This window comes from Schistocerca gregaria, chromosome 1, assembly GCF_023897955.1.
Source record: "Schistocerca gregaria isolate iqSchGreg1 chromosome 1, iqSchGreg1.2, whole genome shotgun sequence".
NCBI lineage: Eukaryota > Metazoa > Arthropoda > Insecta > Orthoptera > Acrididae > Schistocerca > Schistocerca gregaria.
Window position 1 is genome coordinate 436530968 of NC_064920.1, and position 17042 is coordinate 436548009.

The 17042-nt window shown below is 39.5% G+C and overlaps 1 protein-coding gene across 4 annotated transcripts in view; it reads left to right on the top strand.

The window, feature by feature from the left end:
* Nucleotides 1–5298, top strand: part of LOC126351409 (uncharacterized) — an 84887-nt gene extending 79589 nt beyond the window's left edge. For all 4 annotated transcript variants that reach the window (XM_050002600.1, XM_050002602.1, XM_050002601.1 and 1 more), the window contains one exon: nt 4983–5298. In XM_050002600.1, coding sequence (XP_049858557.1) covers nt 4983–5109 — 127 coding nt within the window. In that variant the 3' untranslated portion in view covers nt 5110–5298. The remainder of the gene's footprint in view (nt 1–4982) is intronic.
* The last annotated feature ends 11744 nt before the right edge of the window (nt 5299–17042 follow it).

The window sequence follows — 17042 nt, forward strand, 5'->3', positions numbered from 1 at the left end:
TTTGTCCAAAAAGATGAGTCACTTGGAAAAAGTGTCCTCTGTCATGTTCTGGAGAACTAAATGCAATATTTGTACCTTCTGTTATGTTCACTGGGATGCAAATGCTCCAGTAAGTGAAACTTGTAAGGCTTCATTCCCAAGATTTGGAACATGCTACACCATTGTTTGAGAAAGCTGAAATTCCTAGCCTTCACATCTTGTGGACTTCTGAGGGCTTCAAGTAATTGCATCTCAAATACACTCAATATTTTTCATAGACATGCACAGCTGAACACTGCTCATCCCTTTGCATAGTTTAGATTAGATTAGATTAATACTTGTTCCATAGATCACAAATACGACACTTCGTGATGATGTGGGATGTGTCAGGTTAATAAAAGATGTCTGTACAAGATATTACATTACACAAAATATTGCATGACACTAATGTTTAAGCTAGTTTTTTTTCCTTCTCCTCCCTTAATTTAATCTAAAAATTCAGCCAGTGAGTAGAAGGAGTTGTCATCTAGAAATTCTTTTAATTAATTTTTAAATGTTGGTTGACTATCTGTCAGGCTTTTGATACTGTTTGGTAGGTGACCAAAGACTTTTGTGGCAGCATAATTTACCCCTTTCTGTGCCAAAGTCAGATTTAACCCTGCATAGTGAAGATCATCCTTTCTCCTGGTGTTATAGGTATGCACACTGCTATTACTTTTGAACTGGGTGGGATTATTAACAACAAATTTCATAAGTGAATATATATATATACTGTGAGGTTACTGTGAGGATCCCTAGATCCTTAAATAGATTTCTGCAGGATGACCATGGGTGGGCTCCAGCAATTATTCTGATTACTTGTTTTTGAGCAATGAATACTTTTCTACTCAACGATGAATTACCCCAGAATATGATGCGACACGAAAGCAGTGAATGAAAGTAGGCATAGTAAGCTAATTTACTGAGAGATTCTTGTCACCAAAATTTGCTATAACGCTAATAGCATACGTAGCTGAACTCAGACATTTCAGCAGACCATAAATGTGTTGCTTCCAGTTTAACCTCTCATCAATGGCCATATCTAAAAAGTTTGAAAATTCTATCTTAGCAACAGACTTCTGTTCAAAGTCTATATTTATTACTGGAGTTGTGCCATTTACTGTACAGAACTGTGTATACTGTGTTTTATCAAAATTTAAAGAGAGTCCGTTTGCTGAGAACCACTTAATAATTTTGTGAAAAACATCATTTACAATTACATCACTTAGTTCTTGGGTTTTGGATGTTATTACTATACTTGTATCATCAGCAAAAAGAACTGACTTTGTATCTTCATCAATGTGGAATGGTAAGTCATTATTGTATATCAAGAACACTAAAGGACCTAAGACCGAACCCTATGGGACCCCATACTTGATAGCCCCCCAGTTTGAGGAATCAGCTGTTGTTTTAACATTACATGAATCACTTATTTCAACTTTCTGCATTCTTCCAGTTAAGTATGAATTAAACCATTTGTGCACTGCCCCCCCTCAAACCATAATGATTTAGCTTATCTAAAAGAATTCCATGATTTACACAATCAAAGGCCTTTGAGAGATCACAAAAAATAACAATGGGTGATGTCTGGTTATTCAGAGCATTTAATATTTGATCAGTGAGCGCATATATAGCATTTTCTGTTGAAAAGCCTTTCTGAAAACCAAACTGACATTTTGTTAGTACTTTATTTTTACAAATATGGGAGGCTACTTTTGAATACATTACTTTCTCAAAAATTTTTGATAGAGCTGTCAGAAGAGAGATTGGGCAATAGTTGTTGACATCCGACGTATCCCCCTTTTTATGCAATGGTTTTACAATGGCATATTTCAGTCTATCAAGGAAAACACCCTGCTCCAAAGAGCTATTACATACGTGGCTGAGAATCCTACTTATCTGTGGGGAACAAGCTTTAAGTATCTTGCTGGAAATGCCATCAATTCCATAAGAGCTTTTACTTTTCAGTGAGTTTATTATTTTACTGATTTCAGAGGGAGTGGTTGGTGGAAATACAGTTGTTTCAAACAGCACAGGTATGGCCTCTTCTATTAGAAGCCTTGCCTCTTCTAGGGAAGATCTAGATCCTATTTTCTCCACAACATTTAAAAAATGATTATTGAAAATATTTTCAATTTCTGATTGTTTTTTAGTACACTTGTCATTCAGTTTTATGGCACTAAAGTCTTCCTGTGCTCTTGGTTGCCCTGTTTCCCTATTCCAAATTGCTTTAATTTTATTATCAGAGTTACTGATCTCAGACATGATACACATGCTTCTGGACTTTTAATAATTTTTCTTAGTACCACACAATAGTTTTTATAATATTGACAGTTTCCGGGTCAGTACTCCCTCTTGCTGTTAGATACAGTTCTCTTTTACGGTTGCAAGATATTCTTATTCCTTTAGTTAGCCAAGGTTTTTTATATGTTTTCTTGGAACTATGTTTTAACTATTTTCTTGGGAAAACAATTTTCAAATACCCTTAAAAATGTATCGTGAAATAAGTTATATTTCAAGTTTGCATCAGGTTCCTTATACAGTTCATCCCAGTCTAGCTGCTTTAGGCTTTCCCTATAGTTTACAATAATTTTATTGTTAACTGAATGCACTGCTTTGAAATTCTGATTTGATATACTGCATGGAGCTATGTCATGTACTGTAACTAACTGTGCAACATGATCTGAAAGACCATTCTCAACAGGGTAAGCATTTATGTCCTTAAATTTACCTTGGTCTATAAAAAAGTTATCTATCAATGTCCTGCTGTTCTTTGTTATCCAAGTAGGAAAATCAATGATGGAGCTCAAATTGAAAGAACTGAGTAATACTACAAGGTCATTCTTCCTATTACACTCTTTCAGGGAATCAACATTGAAATCCCCACAAATGATAATTTGCTTCCCCCTGTCTGACAGATAGCACAACAAAGCATCCAAGTTTTCTAGAAATAGCTGGAAATTCCCTGAGGGGGACCTATACACTGTTACAATTATGAAAGTGCCATCATTTAGTTTTAGTTCAGTGGCACATGCTTCTATATGTTGCTCTACACAATTTTTTTTAGTTTCTAAATTTTTTACACTGTGGAACCTTCTGACATATATGGCAACTCCTCCTCTCATCATATTATCTCTACTTACATGTGCAGCTAATTTGTACCCATTGATGCTAACCTTTTGCATATCAGTGACAATGTGATGCTCAGAAAGGCATAGTTCATCTATTGCATTCTCAGTTTCTATATCTTCTAAACAAAGCAGTCTCATCAATTTTATTCTTCACTCCCCCAATATTTTGATGAAATATACTAACATTATTTTTCACTTTACTTTTGTGAGTATCTTGAACTTTTATAACATCTTTAGTACTTGCCTGGCTGAGTTTCCCACTGGACACTGATCTTACACTAAAAAAGAGTTTCCACCATGAGATGTAGTTCCTCCCCCCTTTAATTTTCCTGCTATCAGCCCAGCCAGTTTACCCTTCTCCTTCTTGTTGAGGTGTAGGCCATGTCTAGTATAGTCCCACCTACTGAGTGAATCAACAGGAACCACACCAATGTGTGACACTGCACCAGATCCAAGTAGCCGTTCCAACTCCAAATTAACTCTCCTGACAGAAGAGCTCAAATGAGGCTGGTCGTGGCGCTCCAGAACTGACACAAACCCAACACTGGTATGACACGATGCTGATGAAATATTTGTCAGGTCACACTCTGTGCTGTACCCCGGATCTCTGTCAATACTGTTGCCTGTCCCACCCACAATAACCATGGTATCTTCCTTAGTAAAGCCTCTGCATAGTGAATCTAAATCCTCTGTAACCTGCCCCAGTCCAGCACTAGGTTTAAAAAAACTTGTGACCTGGTATTCTGACCCTAACTCATCCTGCAGAAGTTGGCCCACACCCCTAGCATGCGAACTACCTAGCAACAAGACTTTCTTTCTCTTTGAAGACTTCTCTACCTTCTTATTCAATTTGCTGCTGAAAGCTTGTTGAGCCCTGTCTACATCTACTTCTGTGAGAGGCTCATCAGTTTCTGACTGAGGCAACAGGTCAAACCTATTTTGTACATTAATAACAATGCTGTCAGAAGAATTTCTTGGCCTGTTTCTTATGCCTGTTGCCACTTCCCACCCCTGTTTACCCTTCTCCCCCCTTAACATGCTCAGTTCTCACCTAGCCTCATCTAACTCAGCCTGAAGGGCAGCAATTTTCCCCTCCTGTTCCACAATCTTTCTATCTCTACTGCATAGCCTACAGAACCACTGATGAGTCTCGCTCATTTTCCAAATTCACACGCCACTACAATTGCCCCAATGAAAAAAGTTACTACATCCATCGCACCAGACCCTGGAGCTAACGATTCTACGGCATGTCAGGCACTTTACACTCATGGTACAAATCGATTTTAGTGACAGAAAGACAATTAAATTACCAGAAAACAATGAAAATACGTGTACGAAAAATTAGGCCTACTCGCGACAATGTAACAATGGTTCAGAAGTTTATTACTGGAAATTACTTAAGAGATGACAATACTCTACAGATATAAAGGGGCAGCATACGTATTTAACACACTAAACTGCCAAGAATTTTGTAGGCCAGTCATAAATCTGCATATGCAGAAGTGGCTTCATCCTGAACTGATGGTAGAATGCCCATTGCACTTGAACAGTGGATTGAATTTACCCAAATTCCAACACACAGAATGATTTTTCTTGTGGTGTAGTCACCATGTTGCTACAAACAAACAACTGTGCAGATGTGTCAAAACTTTGAACTTTCCTCCATCCACTGACAAGTGCAATGTGTTTCTGTCTTTCATAATTTATCTGTAATAAACATTTGAAATCTGTTCTTTCTTTTTGAGTCACCTGGTATTTTGGTCAATGTTGCTTTTATGTATGCCACAGCAGTTCCCAATTGCATCTTCAGAGCTGATATCTTTTCTATTCCAGGTGCCCACATCCAGGTTGCACAAATAAAATGCCTGTAAGTATTCTGGATTTAATTGCTGTTGAGAAGAAACCTATAAGAGCATCAGTTACAGCTTCAGTTAAGAAAACTATTCCAATGAAAGCATAAAAGACCATGGAAAATTCAAGTGACTGGGCACCTATTCAAGCACTGATGAAAAAACAATTAGTTTGATATTGCTTCATGTTATACTAAAATATTAGTTATTTTAGTAGATGTTAAAGCCTCCAAAGGATTAAATTATAAAAGAAAAAACTAACTACTCTTTTATAGTTATAAATAAATTTTAAAAAAATCCATTGAAGTGTGTGGTTGCTGATTGGAGGTGAGAATTTAAACATCTTGAAAATGTCCTTAAAAACCATTTCTCTGAAAACTGTGGCACTGTAATGGAATAGTGGTTTCCCTGAAACACCTCAGATGAATTGTGGGATGATGCTTTCAAGAATCCTACAACTGTTTTTCTTTATTGCTGTTGCCACACACATCTGAGGAACCTGTTGTGAAGAGGAAACAACGTGCAACATTCAACCTGTTGTAGAGGCTATTCCAGCAGCCATTGAAGCAACAGGGTGCAACCACTTACAGACTGTCATGCATGGTGGAACAAACAATGTCTGTTGTTTGCTATCTTGATGTCATTCTTAAATCATTCCCGTGACTGGGAGAGAAAAGCGAGAAGACCAGCCTTGTTCACAGAATTTCAACAAACCTCATAATTTGAAGCATTGTCTCTAGCACTGCTCATGGCCTCATATTTCTGAATTGAGTGAAGGACTGAACCAGAGACTCTGAAAGTTATGTGACAAACTAAGCAGAAAATTCATTGACTTAGACCATACAATTGGGAATTGTAGTGTCTCCCTACATGGATAAGATGTGCACATAAAGGCTACTGACAAGGTATCTGACAGTTTGTGGGGTGTACATAAGGACTTTTTAGCTTAGGTGACTCCATCCAGTCCAGATAATGATAGCTGTAGTAGGGGATTTGAAAATGTCAGTCTAAGATGCAAAGAAACCCCCTCACCCCCTTACAGATGAGAATATTAAAGTCCCAGAGAAATCTGAGTGATAACTACTCCAGTTTTGTAACTGGTGGGCATAACAAGACAACCTCCAAAACATTACTAAATGTATTCTCTGAGAACTACATAGAACATATTGTTCAGAACTCCACCAATGATGGAAATATATAGGATCTAATAGCAACAAATAGACCTGACCTCATTGAGGATGTCTGCTTTGAAACTTGTAACAGTGACTATAAGGCAGTCATTGAAACAATGATTACAAGTGCAACTAAAACAAGTAGCAGGATTTATGTGTTTAGCAAACTAGGTACAGATGCAGTACTGTTGTGTCTTAATAAGAAATCTGAAATATTTAGCTCTGGAGAGCAACATATAGGAGAACTGTTGCTCAGGTCTAGAAGAATAGTTGACTGAGCTCTTGATAGATATGTACCTTGTAAAACTGTTCATGAAGGGAGGGACCACCCGTGATATACATCCACTGTAAAGAAATTCCTAAAGAAACAAACTATTACCCACTTGGTGTGAAACAATGAATAAAGCTATAGACAGGGATTTGCTGAATGAATTGGGTCCAACTGTCAGATGGATTCTGCGTAAACCCTCCTTAATGACTACCACAACAGAATTTTATTGAAAACTCTCTCACAAAACCCAAACAGATTCTGTTAATGTATAAAAATGAAAACAATTTTTGACCATATTGTGTAACTGGATAGGTAAAAAAATCCACTCACCAAGTAGTGGCAGAACACACACATAATTAGGCAACCATTTGGAGCCAGCTCTGTCTTCAGGCAGAAGGGTTGAAGGGAAAGGAAGAGGGGTGAGCAAAAAGGACTGGAGACTTCTAGGAAAAGGGACAGATTTTGGAAAAGTCGCCCAGAGCTGTGGGTCAGGGGAAAATTACTGGATGGGATGAGAATGAAAGACCGATTGTTGGGGACAGTGCTGGACAAGACTTGAAAACCTGTGTGCTTAAAGGTGGAAGACAGGGTAATATGCAAGACAGAGATTATTGCTAAAACATTGTGCATGAATTAATAAGGTTGAAAAGCTAACTGCATGTTATGTAACAGAGATGGGATGGGGATGGTGAAAAACAGACAGATAAGAAAATGAAAAATCTAGAAAACAGAGTGAAGAAAGGAATAGTTACTGCAAAGAAATGCTGAGACAGAAGAAATCAATTAAATTAAGGCCAGGTGAGTGGTGAAAAAACATTTTGTAGTGCTAATTCTCACCTGCGGAGCTCTGAGAAACTGGTGTCTGGGGAAAGAATCCAGATGGCGCATGTAGTGAAACAGGCACAGAGGTCATGGTTATCGTATTGTAGAGTGTGCTCTGCAACGGATATTGTGTGCTGCCAGTGTATACACCCTCTACCTGTGCTATTCATCCTAACTGATAATTTGGTGTAGTCATGCCAAGGCAAAAGGCCAAACAATGTTTACATAATAGCTGGTATATGATGTGTCCTTTCACAAGTGACTCTCCCTTCAATAGCATATGTTTCACCAGTCACAGGGCTAGTAAAGGTGGTGGCAGAAGGGTGCATAGGGCAAGTCTTGCAGTGGGGACAGTCGCTGAGGGTAGGAGCCATGGGGTAGGGGAATGGGTGCAGAAGGTGCATAGGGTCTCACAAGAATATTGCAGGGATTGGGAGGGTGACAAAAAGCTGTTGTAAGTGTGGTAGAAAAAATTACATACAGAATGGATATCATTTCAGGGCACGATTTTAGGAACTCGTGGCCATGTAAAAGTAGCTAATTAATACATTCCAGACCAGGATAATACTGAGTGACTTCTGGTGTGCTCTGAAGTTTTTTTTTTGGAGGGATCAGTAGTATCAGGATTGCTTGTGATGGCCCAGGAAGTCTGCTTTTGAACTATACTAGTGGATTAATTATGTTCAGTGAAGGCTGATGTGAGAATAGTGGTGTATTGCTCTAAAGGATCTGCAGCTAACAAAATATATTTGTCTCGATTACCAAGGCTGTGTTGGACAGAACATTTGACATGGAAAAAATGGCAACTGTCAAAATGTAAGTACTGTTGTTTGTTAGTATGGCCTTGCTACAGTGGTAACACCTGTTCCCATCAGATCATGAAGTTAAACACTGTTGGGGTGGGCTAGCACATGGACAGGAGACCACCCAGTATGGCAATTGCTGTTGGCAAGTGGGGTGCACTCAGCCCCTGTGAAGTAAACTGAGGAGCCACTTGATTGAGAAGTAGTGGCTCCAGTCTCACAAACTGACATATGGTGGAGAGAGTGGTGTGCTGACCATATGCTCCTCCTTATCCGCATCCAGTGATGCGTGTGGGCTGAGGATGAAATGGCTGCTAATTGATACTGTTGGGCCTCCATAGCCTATTCATCAGCGTTTAGTTTAGTTTTAATTATTTATTAATAAGTTTAATGTGGACAGAAGTGTGTAGCTGGGTTTCGGTGAGGACAACGTCAACATCAAGGAAAGCAGCACGGCATTTGGAATAGGACCATGTGAAATTTATTTGGGAGAAGGTATTCAAAGATTACAGGAATTTTAACAGGTCAACCTCATCATAAGTCCATATGATAAAAATGTCGTCCGTGTATCTAAACCAAACCAGGGCTTAATGACTTATGGATCCCAGGAATGCCATCTCCCAGTGACCCATGAAACAGTTGGCATAAGAAGGAGCCATTCTGGTCTTCAGGGCTGTATCCAGATCTGTTTTTATGTCTGTCCCTCAAAGCTAAAGTAATTGTTGTTAAGTATAATGTTGATTAAGGTGAGCAGGAAGGAAGCAATAGGTTTGGAATCAGGTGGGTGCTGACGGAGGAAATGTTCAGCAACAGATACATCATGTACATGGGGTGTGTCGGTGTACAGGGAGTTGCCATCAGTGGTGGCAATCAAGGTGTGTGGTGGGAGTGAGATGAGCATGGATTTCAGATGATCTATGAAATGGTTGGTATCTTTGATATAGGAGGGAATTCTTTGTGCTATGGGTTTCAGGCACTGATGAACTAAGGCAGATATACATGTACTTTAGGTGGGTGCTTTGAAGCCAGCAACCATAGGATGGCCAGAATGACTGGGTTTGTGGATCTTAGGAAGAAGATAAAAGGTGGGGGTGCATGGTTTGCATGAGGTGAGAAGTTCCATGGTTTGAGGTGTTATTCCTTGTGAGGGGCATGGGAGACGGCAGATCAGTTTGAATCACAGGAGTGGGATCTTGATGGCAAACGCTGTATGTAGAAGTGTTAGGCAGGTTGCATAGACCTTCACTAACATACTCCTTTGGGTCACACACCACAGTGGTAGATCATTTGTCTGCTGGGTGGATAATAATGAAGTCATCAGCTTTTATGGAATATAGAGCATGGAGTTCTGCAGAGGACAGGTTAGGGTCATGTTGTTAGGACCTGAAGAAGGGTTGTGAAGCACTGTTGGATGTGAGGAATTCTTGGAAGGCTTGGAAGGGATGATTTTGAGATAGAATCGGTGGATCAAGTTGGGTCATGGTTGGAACTATTCATGGCAGGGTTCAGTGTCATGTTTGCTGCTGGAAAGGTTTTGGGACTCGGTTGCAAAGCGATGATTCCAGATGACATTATGTGTGGAAGAAAGTAGGTCCTTCACCAAAGCAGCATGATCAAATGCACATTTAGGGCTGAAAGGGATACCCTTGGATAATACAGATAATTTCAGTAGGAGAGTGTGATTATAAGTTATTTTTGATCTGGGAGGCAGTAGTGAATGCTGGGGTATTTTAAGGAGCTTGGCCAAGTTTGGTTTGTTGGAGAGGAGTGGTGAATAGTGTGGTTGTTTAGGGAGCTGCAGAGGGACAGGAAGGGAAACACTACTGTTCTAGCCAGTTTCATCCTGACTTACAACTTCTTCACTTTTGAAGGCCAGACATACCAACAATTAAAGGGAACAGCCATGGGTACCAGGATGGCCCCCTCATTTGCCAACCTATTTATGGGTCACTTAGTGGAAGCCTTCTTGGTTACCCAAGCCTGCCAACCCAAAGTTTGGTACAGATTTATTGATGACATCTTCATGATCTGGACTCACAGTGAAGAACAACTCCTGAATTTCCTCTCCAACCTCAACTCCTTTGGTTCCATCAGATTCACCTGGTCCTACTCCAGATCCCATGCCACTTTCCTTGACGATGACCTCCATCTGTCCAATGGCCAGCTTCACACAACCGTCCACATCAAACCCACCAAAAAGCAACAGTACCTCCATTATGACAGCTGCCACCCATTCCATATGAAACGGTCCCTTCCCTACAGCCTAGGCCTTCGTGGCAATCAAATCTGCTCCAGTCCTGAATCCCTGAACCATTACACCAACAACCTGAAAACAGATTTTGCATCCCGCAACTACCCTCCCGACCTGGTACAGAAGCAAATAACCAGAGCCACTTCCTCATCCCCTCAAACCCAGAACCTCTCACAGAAGAACCCCAAAAGTGCCCCACTTGTGACAGGATACTTCTCGGGACTGGATCAGACTCTGAATGTGGCCCTCCAGCAGGGATACGACTTCCTAAAATCCTGCCCCGAAATGAGATCCATCCTTCATGAAATCCTCCCCACTACACCAAGAGTGTCTTTCCGCCGTCCACCTAACCTTCGTAACCTCTTGGTTCATCCCTATGAAATCCCCAAACCACCTTCCCTACCCTCTGGCTCCTACCCTAGTAACCGCCCCCGGTGTAAAACCTGTCCTATGCACCCTCCCACTACCACCTACTCCAGTCCTGTAACCCGGAAGGTGTACACGATCAAAGGCAGAGACACGTGTGAAAGCACCCATGTGATTTACCAACTGACCTGCCTACACTGTGACGCTTTCTATGTGGGAATGACCAGCAAAAAACTGTCCATTCGCATGAATGGACACAGGCAGACAGTGTTTGTTGGTAATGAGGATCACCCTGTGGCTAAACATTCCTTGGTGCACAACCAGCACATCTTGGCACAGTGTTACATCGTCCGAGTTATCTGGATACTTCTCATTAACACTAACTTATCCGAACTCTGGAGATGGGAACTTGCCCTTCAATATATCCTCTCTTCTCGTTATCCACCAGGCCTCAATCTCCGCTAATTTCAAGTTGCCGCCACTCATACCTCACCTGTCATTCAACATCATCTTTGCCTCTGAACTTCTGCCATGACTGACATCTCTGCTCAAACTCTTTGCCTTTAAATATGTTTGCTTGTGTCTGTATATGTATGGATGGATGTGTGTGTGTGTGTGTGTGTGTGTGTGTGTGTGTGTGTGTGCGCGCGAGTATATACCTATCCTTTTTTCCCCCTAAGGTAAGTCTTTCCGCTCCCGGGATTGGAATGACTCCTTACCCTCTCCCTTAAAACCCACATCCTTCCATCTTTCCTTCTCCTTCCCTCTTTCCTGATGAAGCAACCGCCAGTTGCGAAAGCTCGAAATTTTGTGTGTGTGTTGTGTTTTTTTATTGTGCCTATCTAACGGCGCTTTCCCGCTTGGAAAATATATCTAAAAACAAAGTTGATGGGCTTACCAAACAAAAGCGCTGGCAGGTCGATAGATACACAAACAGACACAAACATACACACAAAATTCAAGCTTTCGCAACCCAAGGTTGCAACGTCAGGATAGAGGGAAGGAGAGGGAAAGACGAAAGAATGTGGGTTTTAAGGGAGAGGGTAAGGAGTCATTCCAATCCTGGGAGCAGAAAGACTTACCTTAAGGAGAAAAAAGGACTCGCACACACACACATATCCATCCGCACATACACAGACACAAGCAGACATTTGTAAAGGCAAAGAGTTTGGGCACTCCAAACTGTTCTCTCTTGCCCAAACTCTTTGCCTTTACAAATGTCTGCTTGTGTGTGTGTATGTTGATGACATGTTTACCATATGGACTCATAGTGAGGCTGACATGTTAAAATTCCTGGAATATCTGAATACTATCACTCAATTAAATTTCACATGGTCCTACTCCAAATCCCATCCCACTTACCTTGATGCTGATCTCATCCTCACCAAAGAACAGCTACACAATTCTGTCCACATTAAACCTACTAACAAACAACATTACTTATATTTTGACACCTGCCAACCTTTCCAGGTCAAACATTCCCTCCCATAAACGTATTTGTTTGGATGCAGACTCTTTACAGCAATACACCACCATTCTCACCTCAGCATTCACTGAACATAATTAACCCAGCAACCTATTTCAAAAGCAGATTTCCTGGGCCATCACATCCAGTCCTGGTACTGCTGATCCCTCCAAAAATCAACTCCAGTGACAGTATTATCCTGATCTGGACTGTATTAATCAACTACTTTGATAAGCCATTATTTCTTAAAATCATGCCCTAAATTGTGGTGCATTTTGTCTGAGATTCTGCTCACCACACCTACAATAGCTTTTTCTCACTCTCTCAATCTCTGCAGTATTCTTGTCAGATCCTATGTTCCTTCTGCACCCATCTCCATTCCGTATGGCTCCTACCTCTGTGACTGTCCCTGCTGCAAGACTTTCCTTATGCAGCCTCCTATCACCACCTACACCAGCCCTGTAACTGGCAAAACATATTTTATCAAAGGGAGAGTCACCTGTGAAACAACACATGTCATACACCAGCTGTTATGTAAACACTGTTCGTCCTTTTATATTGGCACAATGTCACCAAATTATCAGTTAGGATGAATGGGCATAGACAGAGGGTGTTTACTGGGAACACACAACATCCCGTTGCAGAGCACTCTCTGCAACATGCAACTGTGACCTATGTGTCTGTTTCACCACACGCACCATCTGGATTCTTCCCCAGACACCCAGTTTCTGAGACCTCCACAGGTGGAAGTAGTGCTACAACATGTACTTGGTTCTCACAACCCACATGACCTTAATTTACATTAATTTCTTCCATCTCAGCATTTCTTCACAGTAACCACTCCTTTCTTCACTCCACTATAGTTTTCTACATTTTTTATTTTCTTACCTGTCTTTTCACTCCCCCCCCCTCCCCCTCTTCATGTCTCTGTTGTGTACAGTGCACCTAGCTTTTCACTCTTATTAACTCATACATCATGTTTTAGCAGTAATCTCTGTCTTGCATGTTGGCCTGTCTTCTACTTTTCAGCTCTTAGGTTTTCAGATCTCATCCAGTGCAGTTCCCAACAACGAGTTTTCCCTTCTCATCCTGTCCGGTAAGTCTCCCCTGATCGATTTCCAAAATCTATCCCTTTTCCTGGATCTCTTCAGTCCTTTTCCTATATGCCTCTTACTTCCCCTTCAAACCTTCTGCCTGAAGGGGGAGCCACTGGCTCCAAAAGCTTGCCTAACTATAACCTTTGCTTTATGTGTGTGTTTAGTGAGTAGACTTTTTATCTAACCGATTACTTTATATGTTGATATGTAAAGACTCTTAGTGGTACATTGTTGGTGTCCATAGCTGTAATTACTCAAACTGAACAAAGCTCCAGTCCTCAAAGGAATCACCATTAAATTCTATACCAAATTTGCAGCTGAGTTAGCCCCTCTTTTAACCATGATGTACCATTGATAATTAGGGGTTGGGACTGTGTCCGGTAGTTGGAAGAAAGCATGGATCACACCTGTTTTCCCAATATGTCAAACATAATTAGGTATCTCAAAAAAAAAAAAAAAAAAAAATCTCCTACATGCTAATAATAATGGAAATATTCTGAAAATATTAATCATGTGAAACCCAACTCTCACTTTTTTCACATGAGATCCCAAAAGCCATGGATCCTTAGAAGCAGCATTTCTCAATTTTTGAGGAACATTGGATTCAATACTACACCTATGCTTATTATCAAATAATGTATCAAGTGAAATTTGTGACTGGGTTTACATTCTTCCGGTAAGTTGAATGGAAAGTTATTGACAAATTAGAAGCAATGTCAGGTGTAGCCCTGGGAATTGTGTTGGGACCCTTGGTGTTCATGTTGTATATTAATGATCTTGTAGTTAGCAGTAACCTCAGAGATTCACAGATGATGCAGTTATCTATAATGATGTACTGTCTCAAAAAAACTGCAGTCAGATCATGATAAGATTATGAAATGGCACACAGCTTGCGAAATCACTATAGTATACAGAAATCTTAAATTATGTGCTTCACAAAGTAAAAAATGTAGTATCCTATAACTACAGTATCAGTGAGTCACAAATGGAATCTGTGAACAAGTCCCTATGTGTAACAATTTGTAGGGACATGAAATGGGTCAATTAATAGACTCAATCGTGTCAGTCTTTGGTTCATTCATAGAATGCTATAGTAAGAAGATTCCTGACAGCTGGCAGCATTGTTGCCTATTCTCTGCTATGAAGCACAATAGCTGCAGTCAAACAACAGTTTTCTGTGGAGCTGTGACAACAATGAGACATGGCCATATAGACATATACAAAACTGCATTGCAAGATTAATTCAGGTAGGCAACTGAAGCAGCTGTGTCAAACCCACTTCAGCTGTTAAGTATCTTCTTTCACCAACTATGTTAGAGGGAAGTCCAATCAATCTGCAAAGTAGATTGCTTAAAAATCGATTGTGTAACACATCCCATTCAAATATGTGGGAACCAAACCAAATAGGAATAACAGAGGACATAGGCATAGACAGAGAACAGCACCACTCATGGAAGAGTGCTGCAGAGATGCTGTAGAAACTGAATTAGCAGACACTTGAAGATAGACACAAACTGTCCTGAGAAAACCTACTTACAAAGTTATAAGAACCAGGTTGAAATGATGAATCTAGGGATATACTATGAGCTCCTGCGTATTCCCCCCACAAGGATCATGAGATCGAGATTGGATTAATTGCTGCACACACATAAGCATTTCAGTCATTCTTCCCTCTCTTTATAAGTGAGTGGGACAGGAAAAAGCCCTAATAATGGATACAATGGACAGTTCTTTCTGCCATGCACTTCACAGAGTATAGATGTAGAAGTAGATTTAGGAACTGATTTGTGTCAATCTTGATACTGACGGGTCATTAAAATGTAATCTTTTGTTGTAGCAGAAGTGAATGAAACGTTAGTTAAAACTTGGAAAGTGAGGGTAAGATTGGTGTTCTGTGAAGTGTTTACAGTTTATGCAAGATGTTTCCTAACTATTGTTATGTCATGTTAGATAAATATACTTTTAGTAGTGGGGTTCAAATTAACCAAATAAATGTATACCCATCAATTACAGGACTCTGATGTCACAATGCACAGGTAATTAGGCTAAACTATGTATCACTATATATCACTATGGCGACCAATGACTCCAGATTTTAAAAATAACTTGAAAAAGGTAGACTGGTATGAAATTTGTAAAGAAAAAATGCAATTTGTCAAAGTTGACATTCTCCATAACAAGTCTGTGTCTTATTAAAATGCAGCTTTTGCAGTAAACTAATCAGAAAGAACATTGAAAAGCCATGCAAAACTGTGGATCACAAATGGGATTAAAGTATCTTGTAAACAGAAAAGTAGAGTTTACATGTCAACAAGAATAAGTGAATATTTCACTTTTGCTGCATGCTACAGAAATTACTCCATGTTATTAAGAAAAGTCACTGAAAATCTAAAAGTATATATGCTCTGTCTGAAATTAATCATTTCATAAAAGAATTAATCTATATGGAACATAATAAAGCAAGGCACAGGGCAAGAAAATTAAATAATTAAGTTTTAATTAACTTAGTAATTTTTTCATTTTTAGATTTACTAACATTTTATTTAATTTGATTTTAATAGTAATAACCTTGTATTGTATTTCTTATGGCTCAAATAAATCAATAAAGTAATAACCTTTGCTATCAGTTCTTTTATGAATATGAAGCTTATAACTGTGTTCTGCTTCTATTAAATGACAAACTGTGTAATCCATAAACCATATTAGATAGCAGTAATGTACAGTAAATAATCATCATACCTAAGTTTCATCTGTAAACAATGGGGGTGCTATAAACAACTATGTTCCAGGTTTTAGTTGCATTATTTTATGCATTTCTAATGAAAACTCAAACATGCTGTTTAACATTTGACTGACTTTTTTAATGAAATTTAGTATTTTTTCTGAAGTCACTGACATTGAGTAACAACAATTGACAGCTAACTAGAGAACACTTAGACAGATACAGACTTTGTGGGCTCAAGTTGTTTGCTTGCTTTGTTATCTCGTTGTTGACAGTCCTTGGTGTCGACATACTGCGTTGTTATACTGGCTCAAAAATGGGGATGGAAGTTCAACACTGACTACTGTAAATGTAGCTGACAGTTGCACAGTTGCATTTTACAGTACTTCTTTCACTGTTCACTACAAGAGCCGCCCCCCTCCCCCCTCAATATTGCAAAGTTAATATGGCCAGTTCACTATTGGTTAACTTTTAAGCTTCATTAATAGATTGCAGGCAAATGTCAGCATACTGCTACAATACTTTACCATTGAACATCTATGAGTGCTAAAAACCTAACTACACAGTTCTTGCAGAATAATATGGTACGTATTGAACAGATACTGTCATTGTTTTAACACACGGCCTATTTGTGATACACTTATTTCACATTGTTGTTGACCTAACCAACACCGTTTCCAGGTCTGAAAATTGGCCGTGGACTGACTGTCTCATTACCAAAAATTGGCCCTTTATATATCACAATAATAGGCACTGAATCTACACATTGTTTGATGTTTAAGTTAGCACATATTACAATTAAAACATAATTCATCCAATTAACTGAATATTTAGAAAAAAATATTTTTAACAGTTTCCTCTACTACAAGTCAAATTATCGGTTTAAATGATGAAATTAACAGATGTAGGTGTACAAAAAAATACTTTTGACAGAACTGATCAATTCTTTGGAATAATTAAGGACTGGCTTTGCTTTCATATATTCGAATAGAACCAAATAAATACTTTAAGAATACTAGTGGTTGTTCCTCCAAAGGTTTATAATTTGTTAGTCAACAACTGTAAGTCATGGAA